The 18356-nt window shown below is 42.7% G+C and overlaps 1 protein-coding gene across 1 annotated transcript in view; it reads right to left on the bottom strand.

The window, feature by feature from the left end:
• The window catches only part of LOC124622584 (neuropeptides capa receptor-like), a 1063621-nt gene that overhangs the window by 65383 nt on the left and 979882 nt on the right, over positions 1–18356 (bottom strand). The window contains exon 5 of the mRNA XM_047148332.1: positions 2902–3129. Coding sequence (XP_047004288.1) covers positions 2902–3129 — 228 coding nt within the window. The remainder of the gene's footprint in view (positions 1–2901; positions 3130–18356) is intronic.

The following is an 18356-nucleotide window of genomic DNA, read 5'->3' as shown; positions in this document are numbered from 1 at the left end:
TTTTTTCTTCAGCACATTGGTACACAAAGGAAACAACAGTTTTTAGTTTTTATCAATTTTTAACCTTACAGGCAAAACAGGATGTCACAATCCTCTATGCGACATTTTACAAATTCATCCCATTTTTACTATTATGCCTTGGTCGATATATTTTTCTTTCATGTTGCTCAGGATAATAATCATAATATTGTACAGTTGGATAAAGACCACATACATCAATATATTTTATTTTTCTAACACTGTCTGCTTTAGCTCTTTATTTTATCCAATTCCTACAGCCACCATAAAATGCATCTCTTGGATTCAGTGGTTCAACAGCTGTGGGTAACTGTTTCAATTATTTAAGTTTTTTGTACTCTGGTGAGTTAAGGCAATCACAGTCCCACATCTCTACTAAATTATATACAACATTTCGTATTTCTACACTTCTTGTTAATGTCTTTTGATAAAGGTCATCAATTGTTTCTTTATTTTTATAGTTAATTGTCTCACTTTTAAACATTTTTTGCTTCTATGCCAGAAACTACCATGGCACTAATAAACAGTTTTAGTTGCTTTATCAAATCCATCTACTTTTGATCGAGCTATTCTTACTTCGCCACCATTAAGAGTGTGTGTGATATGGTTATTGATTAAACGGTTTAACCATACTATGTATTCTTGAGTATAATTTTCTTTCTGTTCTTCATCCAATACAGCAATTATATTTTCAGGTCAGTATTTAGATCTGTAAATCGCCATACAAACACCAGCAATGGTTAAATAACACAACAGGTCTATATTAGCTGTTTCTAGAAACTGTATTCTCAGTTCTAAATAACCTCTGCTCAAAATATCTACATCAGAATTAGAGTATTCAACAATATCTTTTTTCATATTGTACACCTAATTTTGTTTGCCTCTGGAGCTACACCATTTGAGAAATGCTTCTGTATCTTTTGGCTTCATAGTGTCAACATAATAGAAATTGAGTATCAGGAATTGGTCCAATGTAATTTTCATTGTGTCTTGAGCAAATGAGGGAAGTAGCCTTTCTTCAATTCTTTTAAATCAAAAGTTTTTGGAAAACTACTAAGAGGATCTGGTACGAAATTACAACTATCTATAGTTTTATACCTAATTGTTTGGTCTCCTATAACGTTAGTTATTGGTTTTATTGTATTTCCAACATAGTAATTCAAAATAAATTGGGAATCGTAACAGGTAGCACAGTGAGCTATGAACGTATAGTCGTCGTGTTCATCAGATATCGTCCAAGGACAAAATTTATATTTGTCACCATTAAAATTGTGAACTATTATGAGAACAGATTCGGAATATGTATGCCAGTTTTTTTGTTGAGCTCATAATCAAATCACATATATCTTTCAGTATTGGTACAATTTACTCTCCTACGGAAGTCTTTTTCACAATATTTAACGTCTTTACCTGCAACTATTTAATAGCTTTCGAAGTATTGGTAAACGTAATAATTTTGGAATGCTCCATTAATATAACAACCTTCTTTATTATTGTGGTGTCACCGACAGACAACACACTTGCTAGGTGGTAGCCTTTTAAATCGGCCGCGGTCCGCTAGTATACGACGGACCCGCGTGTCGCCACTATCAGTGATTGCAGACCGAGCGCCGCCACACGGCAGGTCTAGAGAGACTTACTAGCACTCGCCCCAGTTGTACAGCCGACGTTGCTAGGAAAGGTTCACTGAGAATTACGCTCTCATTTGCCGAGACGATAGTTAGCATAGCCTTCAGCTAAGTCAATTGCTACGACCTAGCAAGGCGCCATTTATCCTTTGCTATGTATCTAATGAAGCATGTACAGTAACAAGACCAATGTTCACCAATTGTGGATTAAAGTTAAGTATTCCAGAAGCTACGTACTTTTCTTTATAGCATTCATTAAGTATCCTGTTTAAGACCTCACGCCATCCTGCGTGAGCTTATAGCGTGCATTTCGGCTTCCTCAAACAACACGGTGTTGGCACTTCTGCCGACACTTCAATTATAATTTGGAAAACCTTTCACTATAAAATCCTCACCAAATTTTCTTTCACAACTTCCACGTTTTTGCAATTTTCTTTGCATGTAACATTTATGATTTCCAATTTACAGTATTTGTTTACAGTTTCTGGAAAGTTCACAGCCACGTTGATCATTTTAGTTCTCAAGCAAAACTTTTTACATCTTTCACATTTATAAGCTGTATTACATACTTCGCGGTGATTGTTTAAGCATTTTCATTACGGAAGTATCTATTGCAGTTTTAACAATATATCTTATTTTTCACACATTGGTGTTCTGGACATTGCATAGTATGCAGACCTTTCTCTCTACTTCACCCTAGCAGGACTCACGACCCGTGTTTACAGATTTACTTCCGCCAATACCACGTCTCATAGCTTCCAAACTTCACAGAAGTTCACTTGCGGAATTTGCAGAACTAGCACTCCTGGAAGAAACGATATTGTGGAGACATGGCTTTGCCACAGCCTGAGGGATGGTTCGAGAATGAGATTTTTCACTCTGTAGCGGAGTGTGCGATGATATCACACTTAGTGGCAGATTAAAACGTGTATTATTTGGAACCAAAATATTCCAGATGTGTCATGAACCTCTGTATATCCTTATTTAGTTTCTAGATGGTTCACCACTTCTAGTTTTTAGGGGACTCTAGTTAAACAATGGCAGCATAAGCCAAGAAAGCGATCGTTACATGATATCGCCAAATAGATATGCAACACACCCAACGTACAGGTGGAGTGGGTATGACTTAAACTGACAAAAGCTAATAGGAAAACTACCATAGTCTGCACTTACTTAGGGTAGTCTACGGTAGCCTACGGTAGTTTTACAACTCTAGTAAGAACACAGATGAACCAGTGAACAGTGGTGGAGTTACCGAGCATGCGCACGATGGGCTTGCGGTTGTGGTCCTTGCGTACGGAGCCGCGGGGGACGGCTCGCGGCCGCCATATGACGCGCGCCATGCGCGTGTAGAGCACCAGCATCACCGTCATGGGCAGCACGAAGAAGAAGACGCTGCTGAGCTCGCACAGCGGGTAGCCGGCCGGCAGGTTGTGCATCAGCATCGCGCAGAACGCCGACTCCTCCAGCGGCGCCCCGGAACCTGTGGGCAGGCGCGACCACTGTTAACTCCGGTACAAGGTAGCTGCCACAGAGCTTGGATGCAGTTCACCCGTATTCACAACGACGACTGCAAGCTTATAGCACTGTGGGTTATGCGTTCCTCTACACCAGAGCTTTCCAGACTAGACGTCTCTCAAACCAGAGGTGTTCAGTAGTACCATCAAGGGTGTCTCGAGACTAGTAAGTTCAGAGTACAAAACAAATGAAAAACTTTTGATGAAATAATACTAACCATTCTTCTTTTCCATCAGTGTAACCAGACATCACGTATTAAACAAGTGACCAGTATGTTGAATTCAATTATTTTATGAATGTAACGTCCATTGTCTTTCTACTGATGCTCTAGGTATCTCTCTTGTAGTTTGATGCTCTCTCGTCCTTTCGCGCTTTCCAGTACTTGTGAGTTTCAGCTTGTTGAGAAAGAGGCACTGGCAGAGATAAGGAATAGCGTCACTTTAAAACGTAAGAACCAGGAATCATATTTTTGTAACTTCTGGATTTCTATTCAGCAAGGTCATTCTCATATAAATAAAGGAGTATTAATTTTTGCTCCAGTTTTGTGCAACTTATTCGCGTGAGAGTGCATTTTTTATTGTGCCGAGTATGAAAACAAACTTGTAAGTTTAGATAATGAAATGCGTGTGAACTTGCCCTACATCAGTGGTATTATACGACAGTTTTGTAATGCTAATCAAGCCACGTGAGTCATTGAATTCATAGCGGTATTGAGAAGCTTTGTATCAGTGAAATGGTGATTATTTTGTATAACTGCAACACTTATAAACGAAATGTAAAAATTAATATTTCTGTAAAGTATTATTTACTTAAACAGATTCTCTTTGATTAAGGTTAGTGACAGGCCGCCTCGGGAAACTATACATATTACAAGGGTATAGCCATGAGGAAAATGTCGGAAAGTGGCGCACCTCCTCGGAAATTTAGGAAAAAATCTAGACCTATCTTATAGAAGCTGTGTGCCCCAGTCGAATGAGGACAAATGGAATAGGGATAAAGCAACAAAGATTTCGTGATGGATGAACAGAACTCGCGCAAAAGACGTAAACTTGTGCAATCACACCTACCGAATCTCCACTAATGCTATGTAATCCGAAACAGCGCATGCAAAGAACAATAGACGGTTAGAACTAATCATTAATGCTTGTGAGCTTCACACATGTAAGATCCGTCTATTTGACCATGTCGTTCCTTCACATTACCAGTTACGCTGGATTTGGCCTAAATTGCCGGAAGGCGTTTCACACAGTGCCCCACTGGACTTTGAAGGGTAGATAATATGAAATACCTTTCCAGATATTTGAGCGACTGGAAGACTTCTTATCTAACACAGCCATTGCGCTGTCCAGGACGTCGAGACTTCATTAGACAAATGTCGTCAAGGCTGCCAAAGAGAAAAATGTAGGACCGCTCTTGTTTATATACTCGTACATAAAAAACATAAGGGACACAATCAGCAATAATCTGCCGCCGTTTGGTGATGATGCTGTAGCATACGGCAAGGTATCGTCGTGGTTGACCCTAGAAGGATACGATATGACTAAGACAAAATTTCAGATTTGTTCTAAATGTAGAAAATTGTACGTTGATGCAGATGAATAGTATAAAAACTCAGGTAACGTCAGACTAAAGTTTTGGCAGTGTGCTGCTCGACAGTCATATCGGTTAAATATCTAAGGGTCATATTGGAAAGCGACATGAAATGAAACAGTACGTAAGAACGGTACTAGGGAAGGAGAATCGTCGACCTTGGTTAACTGGGATAATATTTGGAAAGTGTAATTCATATATAAGGGCGACGACATGTAGGAGACGGCGCGTATAGGAAAGGAGTGCATTCCATTCTTATGTACTGATAGAGTGCTTTAGGCCACTATCACGTCGAATTAAAGTATTTGAGGGGCGGGCTGCTAGATTTGTAGCCGGTGGGAACGATCAACAAGCCGTTATTACGGAGATGCTTCGTGAACTCAAATGGTAATCTCTGGAGAGAAGACGACGTTCTTATTGAGAAACACTCCGGCGAAAAGTTATACAAGCGGCATTAGAAGCTGAATGAGAAGCCCAAAGTACATTTCATGTATGAAACACGAAGGTAAGAGAAATTAAGTTTTATGGAGGCATATAGACAGTCGTTAGTGCCTCACTCTGTTTCCCACTCGTAAAAAAGGAAAGTAAAAGACTAGTAGAGTAACAAGCTATCCTCCGCAATGCACCATACGGTCCCAAGCGAAGTTTGTATATAATGTAGACACAGATGTAGAAGTTACGTTACATGCTGCGTCCATGAGTTCACTTTGTGGGATACTCTGAGCACATGCTGTAAACTCGTAACCTTACAACTAGTAGAGGATCATTTGGCAGAGAGAGCTTTGAAATAAACAATTGAGAGTGTCGTTAGAAATGAAAATTACTACGGCTACAGAGCCAGGGTTTCATTATTTTAAAGGCCATGTTCCTTAAATATTCTCCATTCTTTATTTTAGCAGAATTTCTCGACTAGATTTGATTCTATTGTCAACATGTTTCTTCCCACTGCTTACGAACACTACATACGGAGGGTCTTTCACTGTATGTGCGAGAGCAGTATTACAGAAACTGTCAGATGACCCTGAATGTGAACAGATGAAACAGATTGTGCACAAATAGGCGAAGGAATCCACCGCAGTTCTGTTGTGCTATCGGTAACAAAACACTGAAAACCGTAGAAAATCCGCGATAATCAAAAGTGGTTTTACCATCCAAATATAAAATGTCTTAGAAACTTATGACTAGCCGTGCTTCATTTCAAGAATCTTAAGGACAAGTAATTCGCGCGCGAGAAAAGGGGCTTACAAAACACTTCTTCGAAAGCTTTTTGTGTTTCGCTCCTCAGTCTAGGACACCGACCTGGTGGATTAATAGAAAAAAGTGCGAAGATCCAACGAAGGGCAGCTGATTTTGGCACAGGGTCGTTAGGACGGCGCGAGAGCGTTACTAAGATGCTGAACAAACTACACTGCAGACACTACGAGAGAGGTGGTGCGCATCCCAGAGAGGTTTACTATTGAAATACCGATAGAGAACGTTCCGATAACAGTAGAGCTACATATTGTGTTCTCCAATATATGTCTTTCTAAATGCCCACAAAGGCAAAATCTATCTGGCTGAATTAAAGTGACTAAAGATAAGCGGCTTGCGTTTATAGATCTAGGTGTAGATGAATAAAGGATACGGCGATTATCGTGAGTCACCTTGCCGTAGAAAACGAACAGTTTTAATTTCTCTCAATGGAAATTAATGAATCCTAAGTTTGCATGCCTGGTTTGTTGCTCGGATCTGTGAAAATATCAGTAACGATGAATATGCGGATAAAATCCTACATGAATCCCGATTTCAGTGAGTGTATTACCGTTTTCAGCAATACTAATTACTATGTTATTAAAAGTGAAGGGACAAAGTCATTATTACAATTTTAGGTTGCATTTGAATTAAATGTGATCTATAATAGTGATTATTAATATTCAAATAATTTTTACGACTCACTTAGGGCGACATTTCCTTATACTGTTTCAATGCCCATGTTCCTGGAGAGACTAGATGCCCTGTTGACATTTACAAGAGCTAAATTTGCACATACATGCTGCTTTCGACATAACAGAAACAGCCTTACGTTTTTACTTTGCTGTACATTTTTATTGTTCACTTACGTAACTATTAAATGCTGCCACAAAGTGACGTGGTAGGGTTGATGGTGGCAATCAAAAATATTCGGTATAAAATCAGTGATGCTATCAAAGTTTGTATCAAGATTATTTATAAGTATATAACAGAATGCTTACTGTGTTAACAAGCGTACTACATTAATATGATTTAATGACGATTTGGTACATACTTGTTGAACGAACTATATAGCTTACAATTAAAAGTTGTTATGGCGTCTTACATCGCGGCACCATTTGATCTGTCAATGTTCAGAAAATATTCTGCAGAACGCTTCAAGGAAATCCATTTTAGTTATTACAACTGATAGTGTAACTAAAGGAACGTATCAAGTCAATCAAAGACAATATTTAGGCCGGAAACGTTCGTTATTGGTCTGAGGGGTTGTCAGTTACGAGGCCCATCTTCCTGAACCGAAAATTCACGCCATGAACAAATCTACCAGCTTAACTCTAACGTATCCACTGCGGTGAAGGCTACGTATAGCATTTCTCTTATCCACAAAGGCTTCCATCAGACAGAATTAAATCAATGACCATGCAATTATATTAAATGATATCGGTGGCAATGAATATGTCGTGACAAATGCTAATATTTGTATATGAAGTGTTATCATGCCACCGCCATCCCGACGAAATCTTCCACAACCCAGACCCGAAAACACATGACCGAGATGCACTCACAAGAGCTATTACTGTGACACTTCGGCAATTTGCCGGCCGGAGTGGCCTAGCGGTTCTGGGCGCTACAGTCTGGAACCACGCGAGCGCTACGATCGCAGGTTCGAATCCTGCCTCGGGCATGGATGTGTGTGATGTCCTTAGGTTAGTTAGGTTTAAGTAGTTCTAAGTTCTCAGGGACTGATGACCTCAGATGTTAAATCCCATAGTCCTCAGAGCCACTTCCGTAATTTACAAAAACACAGTATTATGAATATCACATATCGCTTCACGATCTTTGTTTTAGTTCTCTCACGATCACTCAACAATTGATTACGTGAGCTTGGCATTTTGTCTGGGAGTGGCAAGTTACTCGATATGTCATAGGAAGACTGTGAGTTTGGGATGGACGGCAGTGTACCATTTAGTCGCCAGGAGGCTCTCTCAATGTCTCAGAAGGAGGCAGCGGCAGCCACGTGGTAGACGACCAGTTTTCACCGGTACATCTTGTTTCCCGGAATGATATTTCTGTGCGATTCTGGTGTTAATCACTTGCCATAGATGCGGCGGTGCTAGCTGCCACACAGATACCCTGTAGGTATTTAATTGTGAAGTTTTTCTTGCTCTCTGCGCATTAAAAAAGAGCCACCTGTCGGTGCTACCGTGGACACATGAGAAAGTTCGTTGTTTTCCCTCCAATTTTCAGAATTTACAGAGTTTCGTACCCACCACCAGACATGACACGATCGAAGCTAACCAATGGAGGGAGATTGTTTGCTTTCAGTACCAGCCTATTGCACCGTAATACACGTTTTTGTACGGCGTGGCAGAAAAGTTTCTGTTTGTTTCACCTTTCTTTATGTGGAAAAATGCAATTTCAGATTCCTGTCATTTTCAGTAGCACTAAGTCACCCCTCAAAGCGGAGTTTGGGGACTGGGGGGGGGGGGGGGGGGTAGTTCAGGAGAGAGAACATTGATTTGGTACTGTAAATCAGGGTTACTGCGACCCTTACCTTTAAAGTGGTCTAATTCGTTCCTGGTATCGATGTACTGAAATATTCGGCGTAGTTTTTAGTTCTTCCACGGGGTAGCAGCACTCAGCGGACTCTACTATACTCCACGTAGTTGCACGAGCTGCTGCTAGAATTTAGAGAAGATTGTGTTACTGAAATAACACATGTGTCTTACTTCCTGCAAAGTGCGAAGAATCAACATTCCGAAAGCAGTAAGTGCAAACTATTATTTCTTGAACAGTACTTTATGTGAATTCTATGTCATTGTTTAGTTATAAATCACCTTTAAAAAGTTATTCACCCAAGTGTATACTTGTGTACTGACAACGAAATGCAAGGTCTACTTGAACTCACTATCGGCTTGGGTATAGGTAACCTTTAGATACGTATGTTCTCCTTTTAAATCAAAATAAAACACCTGGTACAGATGGTGACAAGCTATTGTAAATGTCTGAAACTATTAAATTTTTTTCTTTAAAGGACACATGAGAAAGTTCGTTGTTTTCCCTCCAGTTTTCAGAATGTACAGAGTTTACTATGCCGTCCAAATACTGAAGATTGCTAGCGAATTGGGAGAACTATGGGTTTGCAGATGACCAACTGGAAAAATGGTTAAAAGCTATCACAATGAGGTGCAGTATCCCAAAGACAAACTGGAGATTTTTCCAAAATCAGCAAGTCTACCATAAAATGATACTTAGTCAACATCAGAAGATGCTGATCGTCAGGAGGAAGTGCCTGTAATTTATTCAACAGTAAGGATGAAGCATATGAAATGAGTGACATTGATTTGTCGTCTACCAGTATTCCTACAGATGAAGAAGCTAAGATGGGCAATGCAAAATGTGGGGTAGAAAAAAGAAGACAGTGGTTCACAAGAATGTCCTCTTAAACAGACAATGGAAGAAGAGAACTTTGTAATCCTTTTATGGCAGTAGACGGAATTTCTTAGTGGTGCAAGCGTAGACAACGGAGCTGTCGTTGAGTGTATGAAACAAACAAAAAAATTCTGGAGGTGGCCTGAACAAAAAGACACTCTGCATTATAGAAGATGCGATATTAAGTACAATATTAACCCTCCAAAACTTGTCAAGTGGGGCTTATTTTCTGATCCATCAATCAAATACACTGTCTTTAGTCGGTTAGGTTATGAAATTTCTTACATAACTATACTGTTTCGTCCTTTTAGCGCTTGGGCTGCTTGAGCCCAACTTCGTTTCCTTTCAATTTTTTATTTAATCGTGAAATGCTGTCAAGGTAGAACTACCACAAATAGTGTGCATAAATGTTGCAGACTAGGAACAATGCAGTTACAAATACCAGTCTTTTATAATTATGGTTTTACAAAATTACGTATCAGAAATATGTAAAAACTGGGCCCGAGTAACCCTGATTTACTGTATCTATCCCAGCCCTCATCTCACACTGTCTTACACCCACTCGCTGTAACTGCAAAATATTAAGTGTTCCTTTTGAGCAGCTTGTAATTAACTAATTCTGTTACACATCTTGTATGCTCAGTTCCATGCATATAATATTTGTGTCGTTTATCTTGGATTTGGGAGCTGCGCAGACGAGGATGTTTATTCCTTTTCCTTCTTGCAGTCCTGTAAAATGAAAGTCTGACAATTCTTACCTACATTTTACTTTAATTTACGCCAATTTTCTGAACATTGCTCTGTGATATTCATTATTAATTACTAACGTGATCAAAGGAAAGGAATATTTGGGATTCACAGTCGTAACATACATTTTCCTCACGTAATAATTGTAAGCAACTACATTTTCAAGAAGTCGCTTCAGTGTGATGAGTTTCCATCATGCGCAGTGGTCAAACACGACATTCAAGTGTGTGACATGTGTTGAGGTGATAGCAAATAGAGAGCGCTCGCATGTATTATGGCGGAATTAATTTACGGGGGAGCTATTGAGTCTTATTTGGGACTCCACCAGGTTCGTTCTTGTGCTGTTTTGATGTTAATTGTGTCACGCCAGCCCTGATGGAACAATTTCATACTTTACATGTAATTACTGCATGCAGTTAATTATCCGTTTTGTTCCATTGGTGATACTCCCACATAACGCATTTTACTTTACAAGTGCTAAATTTTTCATTACTAAACTTCTGCCTGGACGTAACTAGTTAATCTGCATGGTGAGCCATTTATCGTGATATACTTAAAGAGAAACATGTAACTTTCAGCACTTGCACTGGCAACAAACACGCAACCAGGCTAACACCAAGTGAAGTTTTCGGATACCGAAGTTTTATCTACAACGTTAAATTACTATCCACGGCTATATAGAGAAGCTATCGAAATTTATAAACATCACGATAATTTTAATAGGAAAGAGGAGGCTATGAAACTTAGCGATATATGGACAGTAGCTCTACTAAATTGCTAACAGTTTTTATCTTTGACAAGGTGGTAATCGATTGTCAACCTTATCTTTGCTATGGATTATCACTGCTCATCACGTGTCACCTGAACCACGCCCCCCTTTCTCACAGTATATAAGTCGCTCTGAGACACCCGACCAGTCAGTCGGCAAGACTCAGCGGAGCAGCGCCTCTGAGGAAGTCCAGCGCAGTTTTGGACGAAACGTAAGGAGCAGAAACGTTCTTGGACCACGACCTCACATACCGGAAAGTATATCAACAGCCATGTCACCCGGTCGTGAAAGCCTTCATTCTACAAATACGCTTTAAGTTCAACACAGCATTAATAATTATGTCATTGATGTACTGGAAGCCTCTTCAAGGCAACGCAGACATCCACGTTGTTTCGTTACTTGTTCCTATTCTTACACTTCATGAAACACTCCTACATGTAAGTCGTGTTAGTAACTAAGTCGCTAAGTATGTGCATCCAGCTACATTTACTACATCGTGTAAAGACTGAGAACACTCGTCTTGCGTTCCACCGGCAGAATAACCTGACATCACATTTAGCCACAACTTTGGTCGCAGTCGATAGCACACTAGATCTTCTTCCTTCGAATTGAAGTATTTCCTGCCAGCCGGAGTGGCTGCGCGGGTCTAGGCGCTGCAGTCTGGAACTGATTGACTGCTACGGTCGCAGGTTTGAATCCTGCCTCGGGAATGGATGTGTGTGATGTCCTTAGGTTAGTTAGGTTTAATTAGTTCTAAGTTCTAGGCGACTGATGACCTCAGAAGTTAAGTCTCATAGTGCTCAGAGACATTTTCTGAAATATTTGCTACTCACGATTGCCTCTGACAGTCGGAATCATCACTATGGATAACCAATATTTTACTGACTTATACACTTGTGACAGTACTTATTTGACAAACGTTCGCTTCATTTTTCGATTTCATAAGTACAGTTTCTTCAGATACGGTCACTTAAAGATGATTCGTTAGAGAGATACTGCTCGGCATACAGGATGACATGGAGAATTGGAAATTACTTCAATAACAAAGTCATGCAAAAAATTTCAAATTACAATGTACTGGGTTATTCAGATATTTCCGGAGCCCTTTAAGACATCGCACGTCTTTTTTTCGCAGAGAAAAATTGTGAGAAATTCCTCTATGAGCGACCCACAGTCTTTTCTTCATGACAGTATTAACTATGGACAGTTCCGTGTTTTCAAATCATACTTCCCTGGGGCATTCCTAACCATACCCTTGTGGCTGATGAACGCGCCTCAAGGGCAAAAGACTCGATTATATTATTTAAGAAGTCTTAGAGCCACTCACATATCCGTGAACTGTGTTCGTACCTCCGATAACAGCCCTCAAGGGGTCGCCGTGTCTAATCTTTCCGAAAATCTGGAAATGCTCGAATCTGTTGTTGCCCTTCATCGATAGCATGCTCTATATCATGTGAGTAAAGGGCGAAGCTGTCTAAAACCATGCTGATTCGTGGAGATAAGCTTCTCGGACTGAAGAAAGTTTATTATATTCGAACGGAGAATACGTTTAAGGATTCTGTAGCAAACAGAAGTTAGGGATGCTTGTCTACAGTTTTTCGGGGCCGTTGTATTACCCTTTTTATATACTTGAGTCAGCTGCGCTTTTTCCAGTCGCTTGGCACTTTGTGTTGGCGGGAGATTCACGATAAATGCAAACTACGTACGAGACCAATGCCGTAGAGTAGTGTTTGTGATATTGAACTTGGATTTCATCCGGACCTGATGATTTATTTGCTTTCAAATCTGGTGGTTTCTTTACGCCACGAACGCTTAGTACCACGTTGTCCATACGGGAGTATGTCCTATGGTAAAATGACGGTATATGAGTACCATTCTCCTCTGTGAACTTCGGCTTTCGTTTTGCTATCTTCCGCTGCCATCCCAGTCTGTTCAACAAGAGACAATTGGAAGCCTTAGACCCGTTCATCGATTTCACATAACATCAGAATTTTCTCGGTTCTGTGCCAGATCCTCTGCTCAAGTGTGACGGTGGCTGCTGTTGTATGCTTTCCGCTTAGATCTTTTCACAGACGCAAGAATCTCTCCTATCCTTCGCTTGCTGTCATTTGTGCGTTCCCCGTGAACCGAGAACGCAACAGCCTCTGGTTCCTCAGGATCCTCCAAATTTCGTTATTAAACCATGGTGGGTCTTTTGCATCCTTTTTCCACTTACTAGGCACATAAATGTGAGGACCACGATTTGCAATCAGCTTAAACCTTGGCCATAATTACTCTGCATTCAGCTTCCTGAAACTAAGTGACGACAGTTCATTGTCTGAGTGAGATGCTAATAACTACTTATTTGCTCTATCTAGTAGAAACACTCTCCTAGCCTTCTTGACTGATTTATTAACTTTCGTAATCATAGTTGCTACAGACATCATGATCGCTAATCCCTATTTGTATAGTGACATTGTGGACGAGGTACGGCCTATTTGTAACTACAAAGCGTGAAAAATATTTCGCATGACTGTCTCTTAGTGAGTCCACAGACATTCCAGTCTATACTCGGTAGGTAAAAGTAGCCTTCAATTGATATTGCATCATTAGGGTATTTACGCGCTATTGACCGTAGACCTTCTTTGAATGACTCTAGAAATGCCATAGCGTAATCGGGCAGCCAGTAAAAGCATCCAACAATTAATTTGGTTTCACGTACGCGTGTCACACTCAACTTCGACGTCAATAGTGAAAATATGTTTGGCCACTACATTGAACACTCCTCCTCCTTCGGCCTGTAACCTGTCTTTCAGCTGTATGTTCCACGACTCGCTAAATATCTCAGAGCTCTTCACTTCAAGTGTCAGACAGCTCCCGCTCCCAAGAATGATTTGATATGGTGAACGTTCCTGAAAGACAGTTAATTCTGACCGAGCGAGGTGGCGCAGTGGTAGCACACTGGATTCGCATTCGGGAGGACGACGGTTAATTCCCGTCTCAAGCCATCCTGATTTAGGTTTTCCGTGATTTCCCTAAATCGTTTCAGGTAAATGCCGGGATAGTTCCTTTGAAAGGGCACGGCCGATTTCCTTCCCAATCCTTCCCTAACCCGAGCTTGCGCTCCGTCTCTAATGACCTCGTTGTCGACGGGACGTTAAGCACTAACCTAACCTAAAACAGTTAATTCTGGAACTTTGTTACGAAAACTTCGACTGATTACTGATAAAATTATGACATTCGAAGTGTCTTTATTCCAAACGCCTTTTGGCCTCTCTTGCTGCAAACCGACTGGCGAGTGTTCATCAGAGCATCTGAAACTACCGCCTAGCCTAGAAAACCCTCATTTGCACTCCACAAGTACTCGGCAATATGCGTATCTGCTTCATTTGCGTGGTGCACCCCCAACCTATAAAGGGGAGTGCTACAAATCCCCCACGATAACTCCGGACTAGAAATCTGCATCCAAACAGTCACAGAGTCCACAAAGACTTTAGTTGAGATTCTCCACCCGGCTCTAGACCAAAGGACCCAGATTAACTCTGAGAACGATGCTGCAATTTGCGGACTCTGTTTGCACCCCGTGAGTGACGCCAGCAGTCTTCACTACCCTCGCCAACCGACTCTACGAACTGAGGATCACTTTAGAACTCATGCAACAGGGGTCGCTGGTGCCGACTTGAGCTAAAACTTGCAAAAGACTTCACCCTGCACGCTCGATAGTCGCAGACAAGGCCGCCTCCATATCTCATATGAGGCTCCCGGCAGGCATAACGAGTGCACATTGGATTTCTTTCCAGCCGTGAACGATATCTGCCTAAGAGGGTCCGTAAGGCGCCTAACACTGGAGCTCCCAATAATTAGTAAACCCCTCCCCCATGTGCTTGCTCGGACACTGCTGGAGCACCCACCTGTCAAATCACAGGGTGAATGGGTGAGGTCAGGCGGCCAGTCTCCACATCGGCCCTTTGCCTCTAGCGACGCGAAAGCGTTATCACCCGCTACTAACCCTGCTGTGAGGGAGGATCCGCAACGTCGGGTGAACTAGGAGGTGCCTCGGAAGCAGAGCCCATGGGCAAAACAAGCGACATCTGAGGAGTGTCATGCGACGCGTCAGATTCTCCGCCACTGCTACACCCTGAGGCACCAGCTCCAAGGTGACTGACTGTAACCAAAAGCGCATTCAGGTGTTCGCGACCAGCGACCAGCTCCTCCTGCATACGTACACAGCATATACACTAGAGTCCTGCATGACCGAGTAAGCGAGCACAAAATATGAGATGGGGCGAGCACACCCTAACTGGATAGGCTGCCCGTACTTGTTCTAGTGACCGAGCATAGAGGCCGTGACCGAATACGTAGCACGTAACTTCAAACACATTACACGTGTCATTATTCGTGTGAGACTGCAGCCAGTACGGGTTTGTCATTTGTGGTGTGCCCCTCTCTGTAATCATGCAGCGCGAGGAAGCCAGTGCAGTGAGATGTAAGATTGAAACCAATGTTTACACATTGAAGAAACGGGAAGGTCTAAAGAGCCAAGTATGGAGTACAATTACATTGGTTGTAGACGAAAACAGTGCGTCTACTTGGTACGTATTTTACATAAACTGCTCCACATTATTGTGTTTCCAGTCGGAAACCACTCACTTAAAGAAACACAGTTGCAAGAAACCTCACAAAGTTACAGCTCCTTCAGGGATACCGGCAGTAATACAAAACAGTATTACAGCAAAGTGTGTTGCAATGTGTGCTAAAGATGTGAGGCCTTTTAATGCTGTTTCCGGTGAAGGTTTCAGAGAACCAGGCCAAGAATTAATACACTCCTGGAAATTGAAATAAGAACACCGTAAATTCATTGTCCCAGGAAGGGGAAACTTTATTGACACATTCCTGGGGTCAGATACATCACATGATCACACTGACAGAAACACAGGCACATAGACACAGGCAACAGAGCATGCAGAAAGTCGGCACTAGTACAGTGTATATCCACCTTTCGCAGCAATGCAGGCTGCTATTCTCCCATGGAGACGATCGTAGAGATGCTGGATGTAGTCCTGTGGAACGGCTTGCCATGCCATTTCCACGTGGCGCCTCAGTTGGACCAGCGTTCGTGCTGGACGTGCAGACCACGTGAGACGACGCTTCATCCAGTCCCAAACATGCTCAATGGGGGACAGATCCGGAGATCTTGCTGGCCAGGGTAGTTGACTTACACCTTCTACAGCACGTTGGGTGGCACGGGATACATGCGGACGTGCATTGTCCTGTTGGAACAGCAAGTTCCCTTGCCGGTCTAGGAATGGTAGAACGATGGGTTCGATGACGGTTTGGATGTACCGTGCACTATTCAGTGTCCCCTCGACGATCACCAGTGCTGTACGGCCAGTGTAGGAGATCGCTCCCCACACCATGATGCCGGGTGTTGGCCCTGTGTGCCTCGGTCGTATGCAGTCCTGATTGTGGCGCTCATCTGCACGGTGCCAAACACGCATACGACCATCATTGGCACCAAGGCAGAAGCGATTCTCATCGCTGAAGACGACGCGTCTCCATTCGTCCCTCCATTCACGCCTGTCGCGACACCACTGGAGGCGGGCTGCACGATGTTGGCGCGTGAGCGGAAGACGGCCTAACGGTGTGCGGGACCGTAGCCCAGCTTCATGGAGACGGTTGCGAATGGTCCTCGCCGATACCCCAGGAGCAACAGTGTCCCTAATTTGCTGGGAAGTGGCGGTGCGGTCCCCTACGGCACTGCGTAGGATCCTACGGTCTTGGCGTGCATCCGTGCGTCGCTGCGGTCCGGTCCCAGGTCGACGGGCACGTGCACCTTCCGCCGACCACTGGCGACAACATCTATGTACTGTGGAGACCTCACGCCCCACGTGTTGAGCAATTCGGCGGTACGTCCACCCGGCCTCCCGCATGCCCACTATACGCCCTCGCTCAAAGTCCGTCAACTGCACATACGGTTCCCGTCCACGCTGTCGCGGCATGCTACCAGTGTTAAAGACTGCGATGGAGCTCCGTATGCCACGGCAAACTGGCTGACACTGACGGCGGCGGTGCACAAATGCTGCGCAGCTAGCGCCATTCGACGGCCAACACCGCGGTTCCTGGTGTGTCCGCTGTGCCGTGCGTGTGATCATTGCTTGTACAGCCCTCTCGCAGTGTCCGGAGCAAGTATGGTGGGTCTGACACACCGGTGTCAATGTGTTCTTTTTTCCATTTCCTGGAGTGTACATCTAGGTGTGCATTATGGAGAAGTTAACGAGGCAGACGTCATGCCATATCCTTCTACTACAAGCAGACATGTCAAAGAACAAGCTGATGCAATATGAAACAGCATACTGCCTTCTGTTATTGCGGAAGTTATTAATAAAACATGTGCTGCGATAGTTGATATGTGAACTGATTCGCATAGTCAGGTAAACTATTTGACGCTTAAAACACATTGCATTAACACATTTTGGTCTCTTGTGAACAATGTTTTCTCTACAACAAAATTCCCGGACATTAAGAAGACGGGAGTAAATATTATGAAAGAAATTGAAGAGAGGATGGCTTGATTGGGACATGTCAAATGGCTCTGAGCACTATGGGACTCAACTGCTGAGGTCATTAGTCCCCTAGAACTTAGAACTAGTTAAACCTAACTAACCTAAGGACATCACAAACATCCATGCCCGAGGCAGGATTCGAACCTGCGACCGTAGCGGTTTTGCGGTTCCAGACTGCAGCGCCTTTAACCGCACGGCCACTTCGGCCGGCGATTGGGACATGTCGTCGGATATGTTGCACAGTTTTGTTTTTGCCTCCGACCAGGGTGCTAATATAATAAAGGCTTTGGAAAATCACGAAAGGATGCCTTGTGCTGCTCATTGTATAAACACAACACTTAGCCATACTTTCGATGAAGATAACTTCTTGTTAAATCATGCTCTAACGTCGCATCAACAATAAATACTGCATAATGCATTGTAAAGTACGAGGTTAGCGCACTGGACTCGCATTCGGGAGGACGACGGTTCAATCCCACGTCCGGCCATCCTGATTTAGGTTTTCCGTGATTTCCCTACATCATTTCAGGCAAATGCCGGGATGGTTCCTTTGAAAGGGCACGGACGATTTCCTTCCCCATCCTTCCCTAATCCGAGCTTGTGCTCCGTCTCTAATGACCTCGTTGTCGATGGGACGTTAAACACTAATAACCTCCTCCTCCATTGTAAAGTATATTAAGAAAAGTAGCCTCTGCCCGTCTTTGAAATCATCGTTGAAACAAGAGGTCTGCACACGCTGGAACAGCTTGTACACTATGCTAGAATCCTTACACTCTTGGTATAACGAAGTTGCTGTTTTCCTGACGAAAAGGACTCCGCTTACAGATTGCAACGATATGATAATGAGCTTGCACAAAAAATTGCGCATTTTCTGAGACCATT

The sequence above is a fragment of the Schistocerca americana genome, chromosome 7, assembly GCF_021461395.2.
Source record: "Schistocerca americana isolate TAMUIC-IGC-003095 chromosome 7, iqSchAmer2.1, whole genome shotgun sequence".
NCBI classification, from domain to species: Eukaryota; Metazoa; Arthropoda; class Insecta; order Orthoptera; family Acrididae; genus Schistocerca; species Schistocerca americana.
The sequence above is the reverse complement of the archived record's forward strand: the minus strand, read 5'-3'. Positions and strand labels throughout refer to the sequence as shown.